Source organism: Vanacampus margaritifer, chromosome 2 (assembly GCF_051991255.1).
Source record: "Vanacampus margaritifer isolate UIUO_Vmar chromosome 2, RoL_Vmar_1.0, whole genome shotgun sequence".
Taxonomy (NCBI): Eukaryota; Metazoa; Chordata; class Actinopteri; order Syngnathiformes; family Syngnathidae; genus Vanacampus; species Vanacampus margaritifer.
Window position 1 is genome coordinate 6,681,063 of NC_135433.1, and position 13,108 is coordinate 6,694,170.

Genomic DNA, 13,108 nt, shown 5'->3' on the forward strand with positions numbered 1-13,108 from the left:
TTGCCTCGCCTTGTATTTTTATAAAATTATTTCGTCTCTTATCGTTTAAATTGTTGTTTATTTTTAACAGAAGTTGAGGTGAATTTCAGAAGAAGGGGCGCGTGAAGGAGAGGGCTTACGGTAAAAAAAAAAAAAAGGGCACCATGTCAACCAATCAGCGCGCGCGTACTAACGAGCATACCACACCTGCCAATCGGCACCTTCGAAAGAAAGAACAGCTGGCCGACGTCAGCCAATCGTCCTGGAAAGAAGCAGCTGGGCCGCATGAGGTCATTTACAGGAACCGTAGGACAAGTTTGTGTTTGACTTGATTGAACAAGCTACGCGAACGAATGACACAGCAGAGCTGAAGACGCCGACAGCTCGCGTTCAAATGAAACAGGTGCGGCTTATATCTAAATATTTCTTTCTTGCCGCTGAGTTTGTCTGGTAAACAATGTTTACACGAATTGGCTGCTCACTGCTAAACCGCCACACCTACACAACGCAGTTGTCGCCCACTTCACGTGTAACCAGTTTAAGCTGTTTTTAAAGCATCAAAACACCAAGATATTTCTGAACAATGTGGGGGAAACACACACCATAAGAAGGCATGACAACTTTATTATATTACAGTACTTCTTCTGCGTGTTTGATCCATTCCAGGCTTCCCTGCGTCGTTAAATAGACTTACATGTTGTGTTTCCAAGGTCTAAAAAGACATCAAATTGTTAATTTGGTAAGGTAAGGTGAATTCCACTGATTGTCACACCCAACTAAGTGGGGGCGAAATTCGTTCTCCGCATTTGACCCATCCCCTGAGGGAGCGGTGAGCAGCAATGATTGCGCTCGGGAACCCCAACATGTCCTGTTGCTTACAGTAGTTAAAACATCGACGTTAAGCTTTAGGGTTATAAGTACATATACTTAATTAGTTACTTCCTACCACCGTGGAGATGTTTTCAGGTGATTGTCTTTGCATTATGGCTCTTGTTCAACTGTGTTCAAGACAGGCTTTCGTAGACTTTGTTCCCACTTTATTGATGTCTGTCACCGACGTTATCGACACACCCTTCTCTTTTGTCATACAACGTTTGTTCAAGTGAGGAATGCTAACCCATTCATCTCGTCTGTCTCTAATGTTGTGCCAACTTGATTGGCTTATTTCCATTCAGGAATGAGGGCGCTGAATTTGCAAACAAACATGGCCTCCACAGGCGGGACAAGCTTGTCCTCCAATTACGTGCCTCCATGTCTGGAGAACAAACTCCTGATGCAGTCATCCTCCTTATTGCCGAGCGCCTCCCTGCAGTCCTTCGGCTTGACCTCCACCTCCTCCAGCCTCCTCGTCTCCTCCTCGTCCTCCAACTCTTCTCCGCTCCTCAGCATTGAAAACACCCTTCTGAACTCTTCCCGTCTGACCTCTTCCGCTCCATCCACCACCAACCGTCTCCTCGCCTCCTCTTTAGCCAGCGGCACTCTCCTCTCTTGCTTTTCCCAGCCGCCTTCTGTCTTTCCACGGCAAGCAGACCAGAAGAAGGTTGATGATGGTGGAGGGGAAATACCAGAAGCGCAGCCTTGCTCTTTTGAAGAAACAAGCGTGGTAAGTGAACATCTCCTTAGCTCTCACTTATACAAGATTGGGGAATCCAGGTCCAGGAAGTAAAAACCCTGAAACTGTTTGACTTTAGCCACAGGTGCTTCCACTCAACAGGTGGAGACGTGCCCATTTACCTACCTGTGGCTAAAGCCAATCTGTGGCAAAGTTTTTACTTTTTGTACCTGGATTCTTCAACCTTGCACTTACTTACACAAGCCACAAAAATGTAAGATTATTGGTCTTTCAGGAGAAATTCCAGGATTAACCTAAACCTAAAATGCACTCTAAAGTCTATAACTTAATTTTACATTCTCCAAACTTGTGGTTGCACATGTCCAATTGTTGAATGTTTCAGTACTTTTTGTACAATTTGATCCACGAATCGAACAATACATTTCTTAGTTCAGTTAGGATTGGTATTTAAACAGCTCTCTTCATCATGCGGTAGACATTGGGCCACCACGTGACCAAGATGACACCTAAAGCTGGCATCATGCTGAGCCCGACTGAACTGTCGCACAGCATATGGGGTTTGGCAACTAGTTTCCACACATGGCTGACCGTCGACCAATAATTTTGCTGCAAGTAAAAATTGGAACTGCCAGTGAATGGCAATTCAAAAGTGTCACGGATGCAACGGCCAGTCAAATATACAATTTCATATCAAATATACAGTATATTTCCAGGTAAACCCGAGATTCAGCTAGCTGCCACCAAGCTGTACCATTTAAGTATATGCAGTACCACACATATTTTACAATTATGCTTAACTATATTTATATTTTCATATGTAAATGTGGGTAGGAAAGCAAAGTATGGAGTCATTGTCACAAAAATGCATGGGTAAAGCCAATTAATAGAACCAACAGCCTTTGAAATAACCACTCTTCTTTTAGTTTCTTGCCCGTTTCTGCTCTTTCTATTATTATAATATGCAGCAGCCAAGGCGTCCCGCTTCTTCCTTGACAATTGCGCCATGTTTGTGGTTAAAAAACAACAGCAAAAGAAAAGTAGAATGCAGTTTCTGTAGTCTGTGGTGCCTCAAAACGTTATTTTCCAGAAAACCACAGTTTTTCATGTTGCAGTTTTTCAGTTGCACTAGGTTTATTATACCTAATGTGCGAGGTTAAATGCCCAGTGCGTGTCAGGGTGTCACTGACCTTTTTTTTTCTTTTTTCTTTTCAACAATTGACCCTTTCAGTCACTTTCTTCTGCATTGCTGGGTGTGTGGCGAGAGTTGAGTGATTGTGCAGTGCCGAGCGAGTAGTGTATTTTGGTCTTTTCTCTTTCAGGTGTATTCCGACGAAGATGACCAAATGTCGACTGACGGGGAAGGGGAAAGTGAGGAGGAATTGGTTTCACCAAAAGCCATGGAGGTGCACGAACCAGAGCACCAGAAGAAGAAGCAAACTGTGGTCAGCAGACGGAAGGAATTTGCAGAAGTAGTCCGCAACAAGCAGCAGATTGAAGAGGAGATCAAGAATAAGAAGGTAAGGCGGGAATAACATACACGTTTGTCATTCCATTTCTATCACTAACTAGATTGGTGGTGAGTCTGTCACAGATATTTAGCTGATAGACCAGTCAATAGCAAAGCACGTACAGGATTCACACTCAATTAACTAGCAGTGTAACTACACTAAAACTCACAATTTAGTTGGTTGTAAGGTCTCATTTGGGTGCACAAGATTGCTTTTCTTTTGTGCAAATAGAAATCTAAACTTTCCAAACTTAACAATGTATTCAGTAAAAAAAAAAAAAAAGGCAAACAGTATACAGACGCTCCCCACCTTATGAACGAGTTACGTTCCGGACATCGTTCGTAAGGAGAATTTGTTCGTAAGTTGCTTCAGTGCTATATTTTGTATTATAATTTATGTTTAAAGCCTATATAAGTATATTGAAGGTTTATATAAGTATGTTTAAGGCTTGTACAAGTAACCTGCATTGGTTTGTACTGAAAAAAACTTAATAAAATGGAGAGAATACGTACAGTACTGTACTGTACTACGTATGTTAGAGAGAGAGAGAGCGAGACACACACACACAGTATGTACATGTACGTAATAAGATAAATAAAATGAAGTTTAACTTACTTTTGGAAGATGTACTCGATGCTTAAGGAGATGATGGAGGAGGAGGAAGAGGAGGATTTTATATCATGAGAGATTCTTCGTCGTCGCTGGAATTGGCTTCAAAAGTTATTTCCTGCTTCATGGGGACCGGCGTTTCTTCCTCCTCCTCCTCGCCACGTTGCTCAGCCTCCAATGAGCTCTCACAGCGCCAATCGTCGGTATTAGCGGCGGAAAGAAGCACTACGCGCAATACAAAATCTAACTTACAGCATTTCTTTCCGAACATTTTTCGACATACTGTACGCGCAGAAATGTTTGTATGTACCGTTGTTCGTAACTCGAATGTTCGTAAGTAGGGGAGCGTCTGTATAACGTCCTTTCTTCTTATTTAATTTTTTTTTTTCATTTATTAAATTCTAACCTCAAACAGCTGGCAATGAATTCACCAATCACTGAAAGCTTAAAAAATCAAATCAAACTTATATTTATAATAATTGAGTACAGCTGAAATATTTTCAGGTATGTGTAAAAGTTTATTATTAGGTAATGAAGGCTGCAAACAGCTGTAACAATTGACACTTATTGTGTAGAGGCCAGCAGAGGCTGTTTAAATGCCACTAGAAATTGATTTCGCTAATCATAAATTATGTCTGCTAGCCAAGTGTGAACAGAGCACCAGGCAGCCTCCCTCGCTGCCCCTTACTTAATTTTTTTGTGGGGGAACTTAGTACATTTCTCAGCCATTCCAAATTTTCCATACCGACAGTTGCTCATACTGTGTATTGTAGATATCAGAGATTCAAACTTAGAAACTCTGACTAATAGGCAGAAATGTTACACACATGCTTCACTGTCCAAATCTGATCACCTTAATAGTTTTTCAACCTGCTACTTTATAACATTTTGTCCCCTCAGTATTTCCTGCTGAATGCCGTGTGCTGTTCCCTGGTCCACAAAAGCACCAACCCGGGTCAGACGGACTGGGACTCTGAGCAGAGTGTGTGGACCAAAATCACCAGCCTGGTGAAAGATATTGCCGCGTTCGACCCCCAGTTTGTTCTCAAGGTACAAGGAGTACAGAACACATCAGAATAAAATAATAATAATAATTTGACACTTACAAAAAGCATCACATGTACGAGGACATGGATGAAAAAAAATCTGCCTTTGGGGCTGCTTTAGAGAATACTTTGTTTCATCTGGGGAACCCACTTATATACAAAAAAAAAACAACATTGGGAAGGACGTTCTGTTTTAGTTGCTTCTTTGATTGGCTATGTTCTGTTCTCGTCACATTTCACAGTCAAAGGATTCAAGTAGTTTGTTTCCCCACTCAAATGAAAATTTTTGTTCAGAAATATTTGAACACGTTTAATTTTTAAGATTGTTGGACCGACCCGTTTCTGTCCCTATCTTGTAAGACAATCTTATTAGACACAAGATTGTCGGGCATTTGATGTCCTTGGTTGAGAAGGAGCAATAATCTGAACAATAACAGCCAGATTGTCTTTATATGTGTACCTACCTGGCATTAGTCAATAGCGTGCAGTCCTAAGCATGTCCACATAATGTTCCACTCCAGTCCAGCAGGTAGCAATAACACATTACAAAATGGGTGTCGACAAAGGATGTGTGTTTGACTTAAATGCCATTGAATAGTTTTATTGAAGAGAAACCAATTAATGCCAATCAATTAATCAAAACTTTTATGATATATACAGTACATGCAGGCCAAAAGTTTGGACACACTTTATTTATTCAATGCTTTTGCTTTATTCTGGTTACTTTTTAGATTCTCATTGAAGGCATCAAAACTAGGTATGAACTTATGTGGAGTATGTAGTTAATAAAAAAAGGTGAAATAACTGAAAGCATGTTTTATATTATAGATTCTTCAAAATAGCCATTCTTTGTTATTGTTACTTTTTTGCATACTCTTGCATTCTTATCTCTGGGAACTCGTTAAAGACTGTTGAAAAACCCTTTCAGGTGACTTGAAGCACATCAAGAGAATGCCAAGAATGTGCAAAAAAAAAAAAGAAGTAGATGGTGGCTATTTATTTATGTATTTTAGTATTTATTATTTATTATTTTCACAAAAAAATGTTAAGTACCGATACATAACTCCACATGTGTTTGTTAGTTGTCATAGTTTTGATGCCTTCAGTGAAAATCTACAATGTACATAGTCATGAAAATAAAGCAAATTTATTGAATGAGAAGGTGTGTATAAATTTTTGGCCTGTACTGTATATACGATATACAAAGGGTAATAATCTTTAGAGACATCCAATAATCAGGCCTTTGATCGAAATTGGGGAATCGGGCACCAAAAATAGGTTCTATTATCGGTATCTGTGTTACTTCGCTTTGAGTCATTCATGGACTCTCAACTTTATTTATACAGCACCATAGCTGCATACAAAATGTTATACATGCAGTAAAAAGCAGACATATAACAACAAAGACAATTAAAACAATAAATTAACAACATAAATACGGTACGATAAATAACTAACAAAGCCGAGTCTCATGCTGAGTTGAAAGCCAAAGAATAAAAATGTGTTTTAAAAAGAGTATTATTTTACTCTTAGACTCTAAAACAATTGGGTCAAAAATAACCCAACTACGGGTCAAAAATGGACCAATCCTCTACTTGGGTCGATTTGACCCAACTTTGAGTCAATAAATGGGTCTTTCAGCATAAAACAACTAACAAATATCAGTCAAATCCTTTACTTTTGGGTCAATTTGTATAAAACAATCCAGAAAGTTGGGTCAAATTGACCCATAACGTGGATCGGTGCATTTTTGATCCATAATTGGGTTACTTTTACCCAACTGTTTTTAGAGTGTACTTTGCGCTCCCCTCCATCTAGGTGGCGCTGTACACAAGACAAGAGTTGAACATCCGCATCACCGCCAACTTCCTGCTGGCCCTGGCCGCCAATCACCCGCCCACCAAATGTCACGTGCGCCGCTACTTCTGCGCCACCGTCCAGCTTCCGTCCGATTGGCTGGAGGTGGTGCGCATATACAGCACGGTATGTTGACCACGATCCTGTTGTCAAAATGGCTCAGCGGTGCCCCCGGCTGACCTCCTTCCCAATCCGCTCTTTTAATTGTTTTCAGTGTTTCAGCCGCTCGCTGCCCATGTGCCTGAAGAAGGCCATGACCGACAAGTTCAAGGAGTTTAATGAGTATCAGCTAGCTAAGTACAACACACGCAAGCACCGCTGTAAGCACAACCGCAACAAGCGCAAGAGCAAGGTACGGTACTTACCGTTATTACTTCTTATTGTCATGTTTTGTGCGTCTTATGGAAACTATTACATTTAGATGCATGCAACAGGTGCTGACTTCCACAAAGCCAAACAATCCCACTCTATCCTCAAATATGGTTAGCCTCAGCCCTAAGGCTGCACCTCGATTAATTATAGGGTGTGTTGTCTACTTAAAAAAACAACAGTAACAATTCCTAATCAGCAGACGACAATCTGCGTGCCCTTGTTAAGTAAAGGTTAACTAATCACCTTACTTAAAATAAGTGCCTGTTTACCATAGTACGTGTGGTATTTAGTTTTTGAGATTTTAGGAATTTCTTTGGGAAGTGCTTTTCTAATGACATTGTCATTTTAAAGCCTTCCTCTCAACAAGTCGCGTTACTTCAAACAATTGGCAGTTTGCCATTGTACATGTTGTGAACGGTTAGTTTTTGCATTTGAGATTTTGTGAATTTGTGTTGCTCTGTATTCATATTTCTGTCATTGTAAAAGGCTTCTCTGAAATAGTCACCTCAAATAAACACCTGTTTACCATTGTAAATGTAGTATAAATGTGAAATTTTTGCTTTGGAGATTTTAGTGTACTTTATGTATGGCTAATGTTACTGTCTTTGATTGGATGCTGACCAGTTCAGGTTGTACCTTGCTTCTTGCAGCACACCCTAATGGAGGCTGGATGGATGAATGGGGGAAATAAACCATCTCTCAATTAATCGACTTACTACAAATAAATGCCCGTTTGCCCTTGCATATATGTATAAATATTTAATGTCTTTGATAATTTGAGATTGCCAGTGTAAATATTTAGTTTTTACATTAATTTGAAATTTAATGAATTCAAAATGTGTTGCTCGTATTGCTGTCATCTTTAATATTCTGCAGAAACCAAGCACGGCGGATCTGACAAAGTGGGCCAACTGGCTCCGCTCCGACGCGTCAATTCTGCAGAAATATGTAAGTTAAAAGAAACCCATAATCAATACAATGTTAATGTGAAATCCACAACATCTATTTTAAGGGTGATTAATGCTGACTTGTGTGCGTGTGTAGCTGAAAGTAGACGCCAAACAGACTGTGGACAAAAAGCAAGATGAATTTAACATGAAGAAGATGATCAAGAAGCTTCACATCAAAGAACCAGCCGAGCATGTCATGGCCATCCTGGGGCGAAAGTAAGATCAGTGCTGAATTATGCAAATGAGTCAGACTATCACCAAGGCGCCCGAGGTCTTCAACATCTTCTTGTTTGAAGGTATCCTGCGGACCGCAAGGCGTTCATCTCCAGCGGTCTGAAGGGTGACTGGGAGCGAGACAGGGCGGGCCAAAGGATGAAGCTCAAGGACGCCGAGACATGGGAACGTCTGCTTAGTCAGTGGGGCAACAAGGCCGCCACCTGGGAGAAACTCATTGGTATGTTATTTATCTCTCGCTCGCTCTCTTGCACTCTCTTTCTCTCGCTCCCTCTCCCTCTCTTGCACTCTTTCACTCACTCACATCACATCACCAAACTTAATCTTAAAAAAAATCTTCATAATTTGTTTTGATCCATTTTTATCTGTGACAAATGACACATTGTCAATGATTTTATTTTATTCTTTTTTTTTTTTTTTTTTTAACAATGGATGTGGAAATCAAAATCTGTCAATTTTATACTCATTTGAATGATCTTTGTGTTGAAAGCCACAGATTGGTGACTAAAATTTCTTAAAAAAAGAAAACAAAATGATACCGGCTGAATATGTAAAGAATGACAATGAATCCATTATCTAATTTCAAGTTTATGCAGGATCAGAATCTGCAATGTCATACATTTGATTAGGATCTTATTCAGATTTTGCATTAATTTTAATAATTCTGTGTGGTCCCATGTAGCATCTTTCAGATGCTTATGTTTCTGTTAAATGTCTTTTACAATTGGATCATGTAGAAATTCCAATAATATAGCTGTACGCACATCAACATGCGCTTCTCTTCTGTCCAGACAATAAGTCGCTACCCTTCATGGCCATGCTGAGGAACCTGAGAAACATGATCAATAAGGGCATCAGTATGACACATCACCAGAAGATCCTCAACAGGCTCACCAATAAAGTGAGAGGCTCGCTTTCATTGTCATCATTTTAGCAAATGTTGAACCGAGGGTTTATGAATAGCTAGCAAAAAGTCACTATGATTTGTTAACAGAAAGCAGTTCTTCAGAGTCGACAATTTCCATTCCGCTTCCTGTCTGCCTACAAAGTTATCATGGAGCTTCGCAAGCTTTGTGAGTCATCATATTTTTATTTATCCTGACCATTTCAAGGTTAGTTTGTCCCTAAAGCTTGAGACAGTTTTAAGTCAAGTCAAATGTATTTGACTTGATCACAGAAGAGTCTCAAAGGGCTTTACAGGTAACAACTGTTGAATTCAATGGGATTATGATTTGATTCAATATGGTATGGCTGTAGCTTTTGTAATGTTTATTAATATTAACAGCCCAAACTATCCAAGTTAATTAAATTAAAAGAATCAGGAAATCATTCGCAATGTCAAACAGTTATACCTGCACCATCATTAGGGATGTAACGATATCCAAACTTCACAATACGATATCACGATATGATGGTCACGATACGATTATTATCATGATATTGTGGGTAGGCTGGCAATACAAAAAAAGTCACAATTTTGTAAAAAAAAAAGAAAAGCTCATACTTAAAAAAAAAAAAATATATATATATATATATTTTGCTTCCGTTCATCACAGCAATGCATTTAAACAACCTACAATCTCTAATAACACTTAATATTGTGGCACTTACTTGCTAATACAAGCACACATTGTGTTCCTACACATATTGACTCAGTTCACAAGCATATTCATATGACCATTAGCGTGGATTTTAAACATATAAGGGCCAAAACATGCTTTGTGAAAGTTAAACGGCACTAAAAAACTAGCCACCAGAGTGTGCTAGAGCTGCACAAATTGAATCTCAACCCGACTTTTGTAGATGTGCTGCTTTTAATATTATGGCATGACGACAATGATATATTGTGGCAGTTTTAATGTCGCAATATCACGATATTGCCATTATCGTTATATCCATAAGACGATTCGATACATATTTCAATACACGGTGTGCAATATATTTCAAGGATGTCACGATTTTCAAATGCGATTTGGTTCATCAAATCAAAACTTATTTACCAATTGGAATTTAATTTTGTTACACCTCGAAGTTTAAGTAAACTTTTCATCGTCAAAATACTAATCAGTAAACTTGTACATGTACACTGTAAGATTTGTATGAAAATATATTTATTTATCTGAAAATTCTGGCTTATAACTGAGCCACTGCATTTAACAAACAGGTTGCAGTCTGTTTCATGTTTGAACAGCACTGAAATATAATATTAAGGCTTAATGTTCCATTAATATAACATTCTTCCATGCTTAATGTGTAAATCCTAACCCTAAGTAAGACGTTTTTGTTGAATATTCCCATAAAAAATTGCTGTTTAAAAAACAATTCGGCCGCATATTGAATCGATTCGAGAATTGCGCGCTGTAATACTGCGATATATTGCCGAATAGATTTTTTCTAACACCCCTTTTATTTATTATATATATATATATATATATATATATATATATATATATATATATATTATAACATTTTTAATTATGTTTGAATATTTTTTTCATTGCTGACAAACTCCTGCTGCACAGTCCAGCCCATTCATCAGTAATATAGTGAAAACGAGAAGAAATGCAGGTTAGGGGTCACTGTGCTCATAGTAGAAAAAAAAAAGTTTGCATTTAGTGGCAGCAGAGAGTGCATGCAGCACTATTATGCCACTTTTCCACTGCACCCTAGCTATTATTGAAATTGAAGTTCAGAATGACAAATGCTATCAAACAACTGTGAGAATGTGGAGTGATACACTGCGGAAAAGGGCTGATCAAAAATATGCAAGGGGTCCAGAACCCCAAAAAGGTTGAGAAACACTGGAGCACCTAGAGCTAAGACAACGAGATAAGCTAACATTAGCATGTCTGTTTATTTTAGTCATTCAGGTACACAACAATAAAGCAGTAGTGACAAATCTGCTTGCCCAATGGGCAGCCGTCACTGGTTTAGTACCTCATTGTACCAGTTGAAACGCATCATTTGGGCCAAGATGGCATCATGCAAAATGACTTTACTTTAATTTTACTTTAATTACTTTCCTCCGTGCTCCCCACAGCCTTGCCGCAAACATCCCCCAACAACGAGATCCTGAAGAACATCCTGAAGGGGATCCCAAAGAGCAAGCGCTTCCGCTCCCAGGACTGGGAGTCGACCAGCAAGAAGCGGCTGCGGGTGGCGCTCGGCGTGCCCTTTGTCTACCGCCTTTACCGCACGAAGAAGGATCAGATCTTCAAGGCTAAGTATGACAACATAAGTCAGATTCTCATTACAATTGAAGAAATGCGAAAAAAGAAGAATAGAAGAATATTACTAAAACATGATTTGTAATTACTTGTTGATAAAATAATTGCTATTTTTCTATATCTTATTTAACAATAACAATAATATAGCTCATATAATAACGGTAAGATAGTTTATAATAGTGTTGTTGTTTTTTTAATAATCATAGGTCTAGTAGTCGCTAATGTATATTACATAGGTTGCCGCACCTTACAAGAGGCGGACATGTTATGGATGCCCGAAAGAGAATAGCTTCGCAAACCTAGTATGCGTCAGGTGGTGCTTAGAGCTAACGTCGGACCCAATGGTTTGACCGCCGCTTACCTTCCACAGTCGAGGCCTGCAGGTGGTCGTTGCTTGTCTCCCTCTGCTTTGCTAGCTTCTCTCACTAGCCGCTCTCCAGCGAGTTATTGCTCGCTGCTCGTGCTAGCTTCTACTCGCCAGGCTGCTCGCTCGCTCACTCCAAATAATAATTGGTCGTAACTTGATGCTAGGCTTGCAAAGTGTGGTCTCTCTGAGGTATAGTGCACATGCTTCAAAGTCATTGCATTCTATTATTTCACCGCTAGATGGCACTAAATTCTACACACCATAGCTTGAAATAAAATGTAAAGAATTTAAAAATAAATTACCACAACGTTTTTTGCTTCAAGTCGAAGGAGTGATTCACACTCCTGTGGTTGTAATTTATTTTATTTAAAACTTTTCTACTTGTTTTGGACAAATGTATACATGTGAAAAAGTATTAAACATGTTATGAAATGGTTCGCAGTCAGAGGGAGTACACCATCAGCCTGCTGGACCGTTACCAGCAAGCCCTGGAGACGGCAGTGCAGATCTCGTGCCGCTACAACATCCCGCCCCTGTCGGGAAGCACAGTCATCTTGATCGACATCAACGTGGATAGCAGACCGACTAGGACCAAAAAGCTGGACTTTTGTCTTCCACCTTATTTGGAGCACAATGAAGAGGAAGAAGAGAGTGAGGAAGAGGAAGGGGGTGAGGAAGAGGAAGGGAGTGAGGAAGAGGAAGGGAGTGAGGAAGAGGAAGGGAGTGAGGAAGCGGAAGATAAAAGTAGTAGTAGTCCACCTGACTCGGAGCACACCAAGGATGAGGATGTGGAGGTGGAGGTGGAAGAGGAACATGAAAGGAAAAAGAAAAAGAAAAAGAGTGAAGAGGACGAGCTCTCTCCTTCTGTAAGATCTTTTTTTTTTGTCACTCCTAAAAAACATGCTTTTTTTTTTAATCTAAAAAGGCTATCATAGTATAATTTACGCCATTTGTGGTGACAATGTGACTGTAATTATTATAGTTGTAAAATTGCTATATAGTTGAACTATATTGCAATTTTACAATTTTTTTTCATAGAAAAAATACAGCTATTTTTGGGGATAAAAAAAATACAACTATTCTTAAAGTTGTAATATTACGTTTCTCTTCCAAAAAATGAAAAACTTTTCTGTTGTAAAATTAAAATAGACTTTTTCAGAAACAAATGTATTGTAAAATTGCAGCTACCTTGTAAAAATACAATAAAATTCTGGCAACATCACGACTTAAAAATAAAACAAATATTGCGATACCCCACCCCGGAAAAGAACTGACTTTAATCTTGTAATGTTCTGATGTTTTTCTTTGAAAGATTCAACTTTATCTTAATGTTGACATGGGGCCGAGATTTTATAAATTGAATTGCACAAGTGACAGCAGTTCTGA

At 39.1% G+C, this 13,108-nt stretch overlaps 1 protein-coding gene across 1 annotated transcript in view; it reads left to right on the top strand.

The window, feature by feature from the left end:
• Positions 1 to 228: 228 nt before the first annotated feature.
• The window catches only part of tep1 (telomerase-associated protein 1), a 42,352-nt gene continuing 29,472 nt past the window's right edge, over positions 229 to 13,108 (top strand). The window contains exons 1-13 of the mRNA XM_077558048.1: positions 229 to 382; positions 1,155 to 1,582; positions 2,872 to 3,069; positions 4,570 to 4,719; positions 6,534 to 6,698; positions 6,787 to 6,924; positions 7,821 to 7,892; positions 7,989 to 8,110; positions 8,191 to 8,348; positions 8,920 to 9,029; positions 9,123 to 9,201; positions 11,169 to 11,352; positions 12,165 to 12,588. Coding sequence (XP_077414174.1) covers positions 1,157 to 1,582; positions 2,872 to 3,069; positions 4,570 to 4,719; positions 6,534 to 6,698; positions 6,787 to 6,924; positions 7,821 to 7,892; positions 7,989 to 8,110; positions 8,191 to 8,348; positions 8,920 to 9,029; positions 9,123 to 9,201; positions 11,169 to 11,352; positions 12,165 to 12,588 — 2,226 coding nt within the window. The 5' untranslated portion in view covers positions 229 to 382; positions 1,155 to 1,156. The remainder of the gene's footprint in view (positions 383 to 1,154; positions 1,583 to 2,871; positions 3,070 to 4,569; positions 4,720 to 6,533; positions 6,699 to 6,786; positions 6,925 to 7,820; positions 7,893 to 7,988; positions 8,111 to 8,190; positions 8,349 to 8,919; positions 9,030 to 9,122; positions 9,202 to 11,168; positions 11,353 to 12,164; positions 12,589 to 13,108) is intronic.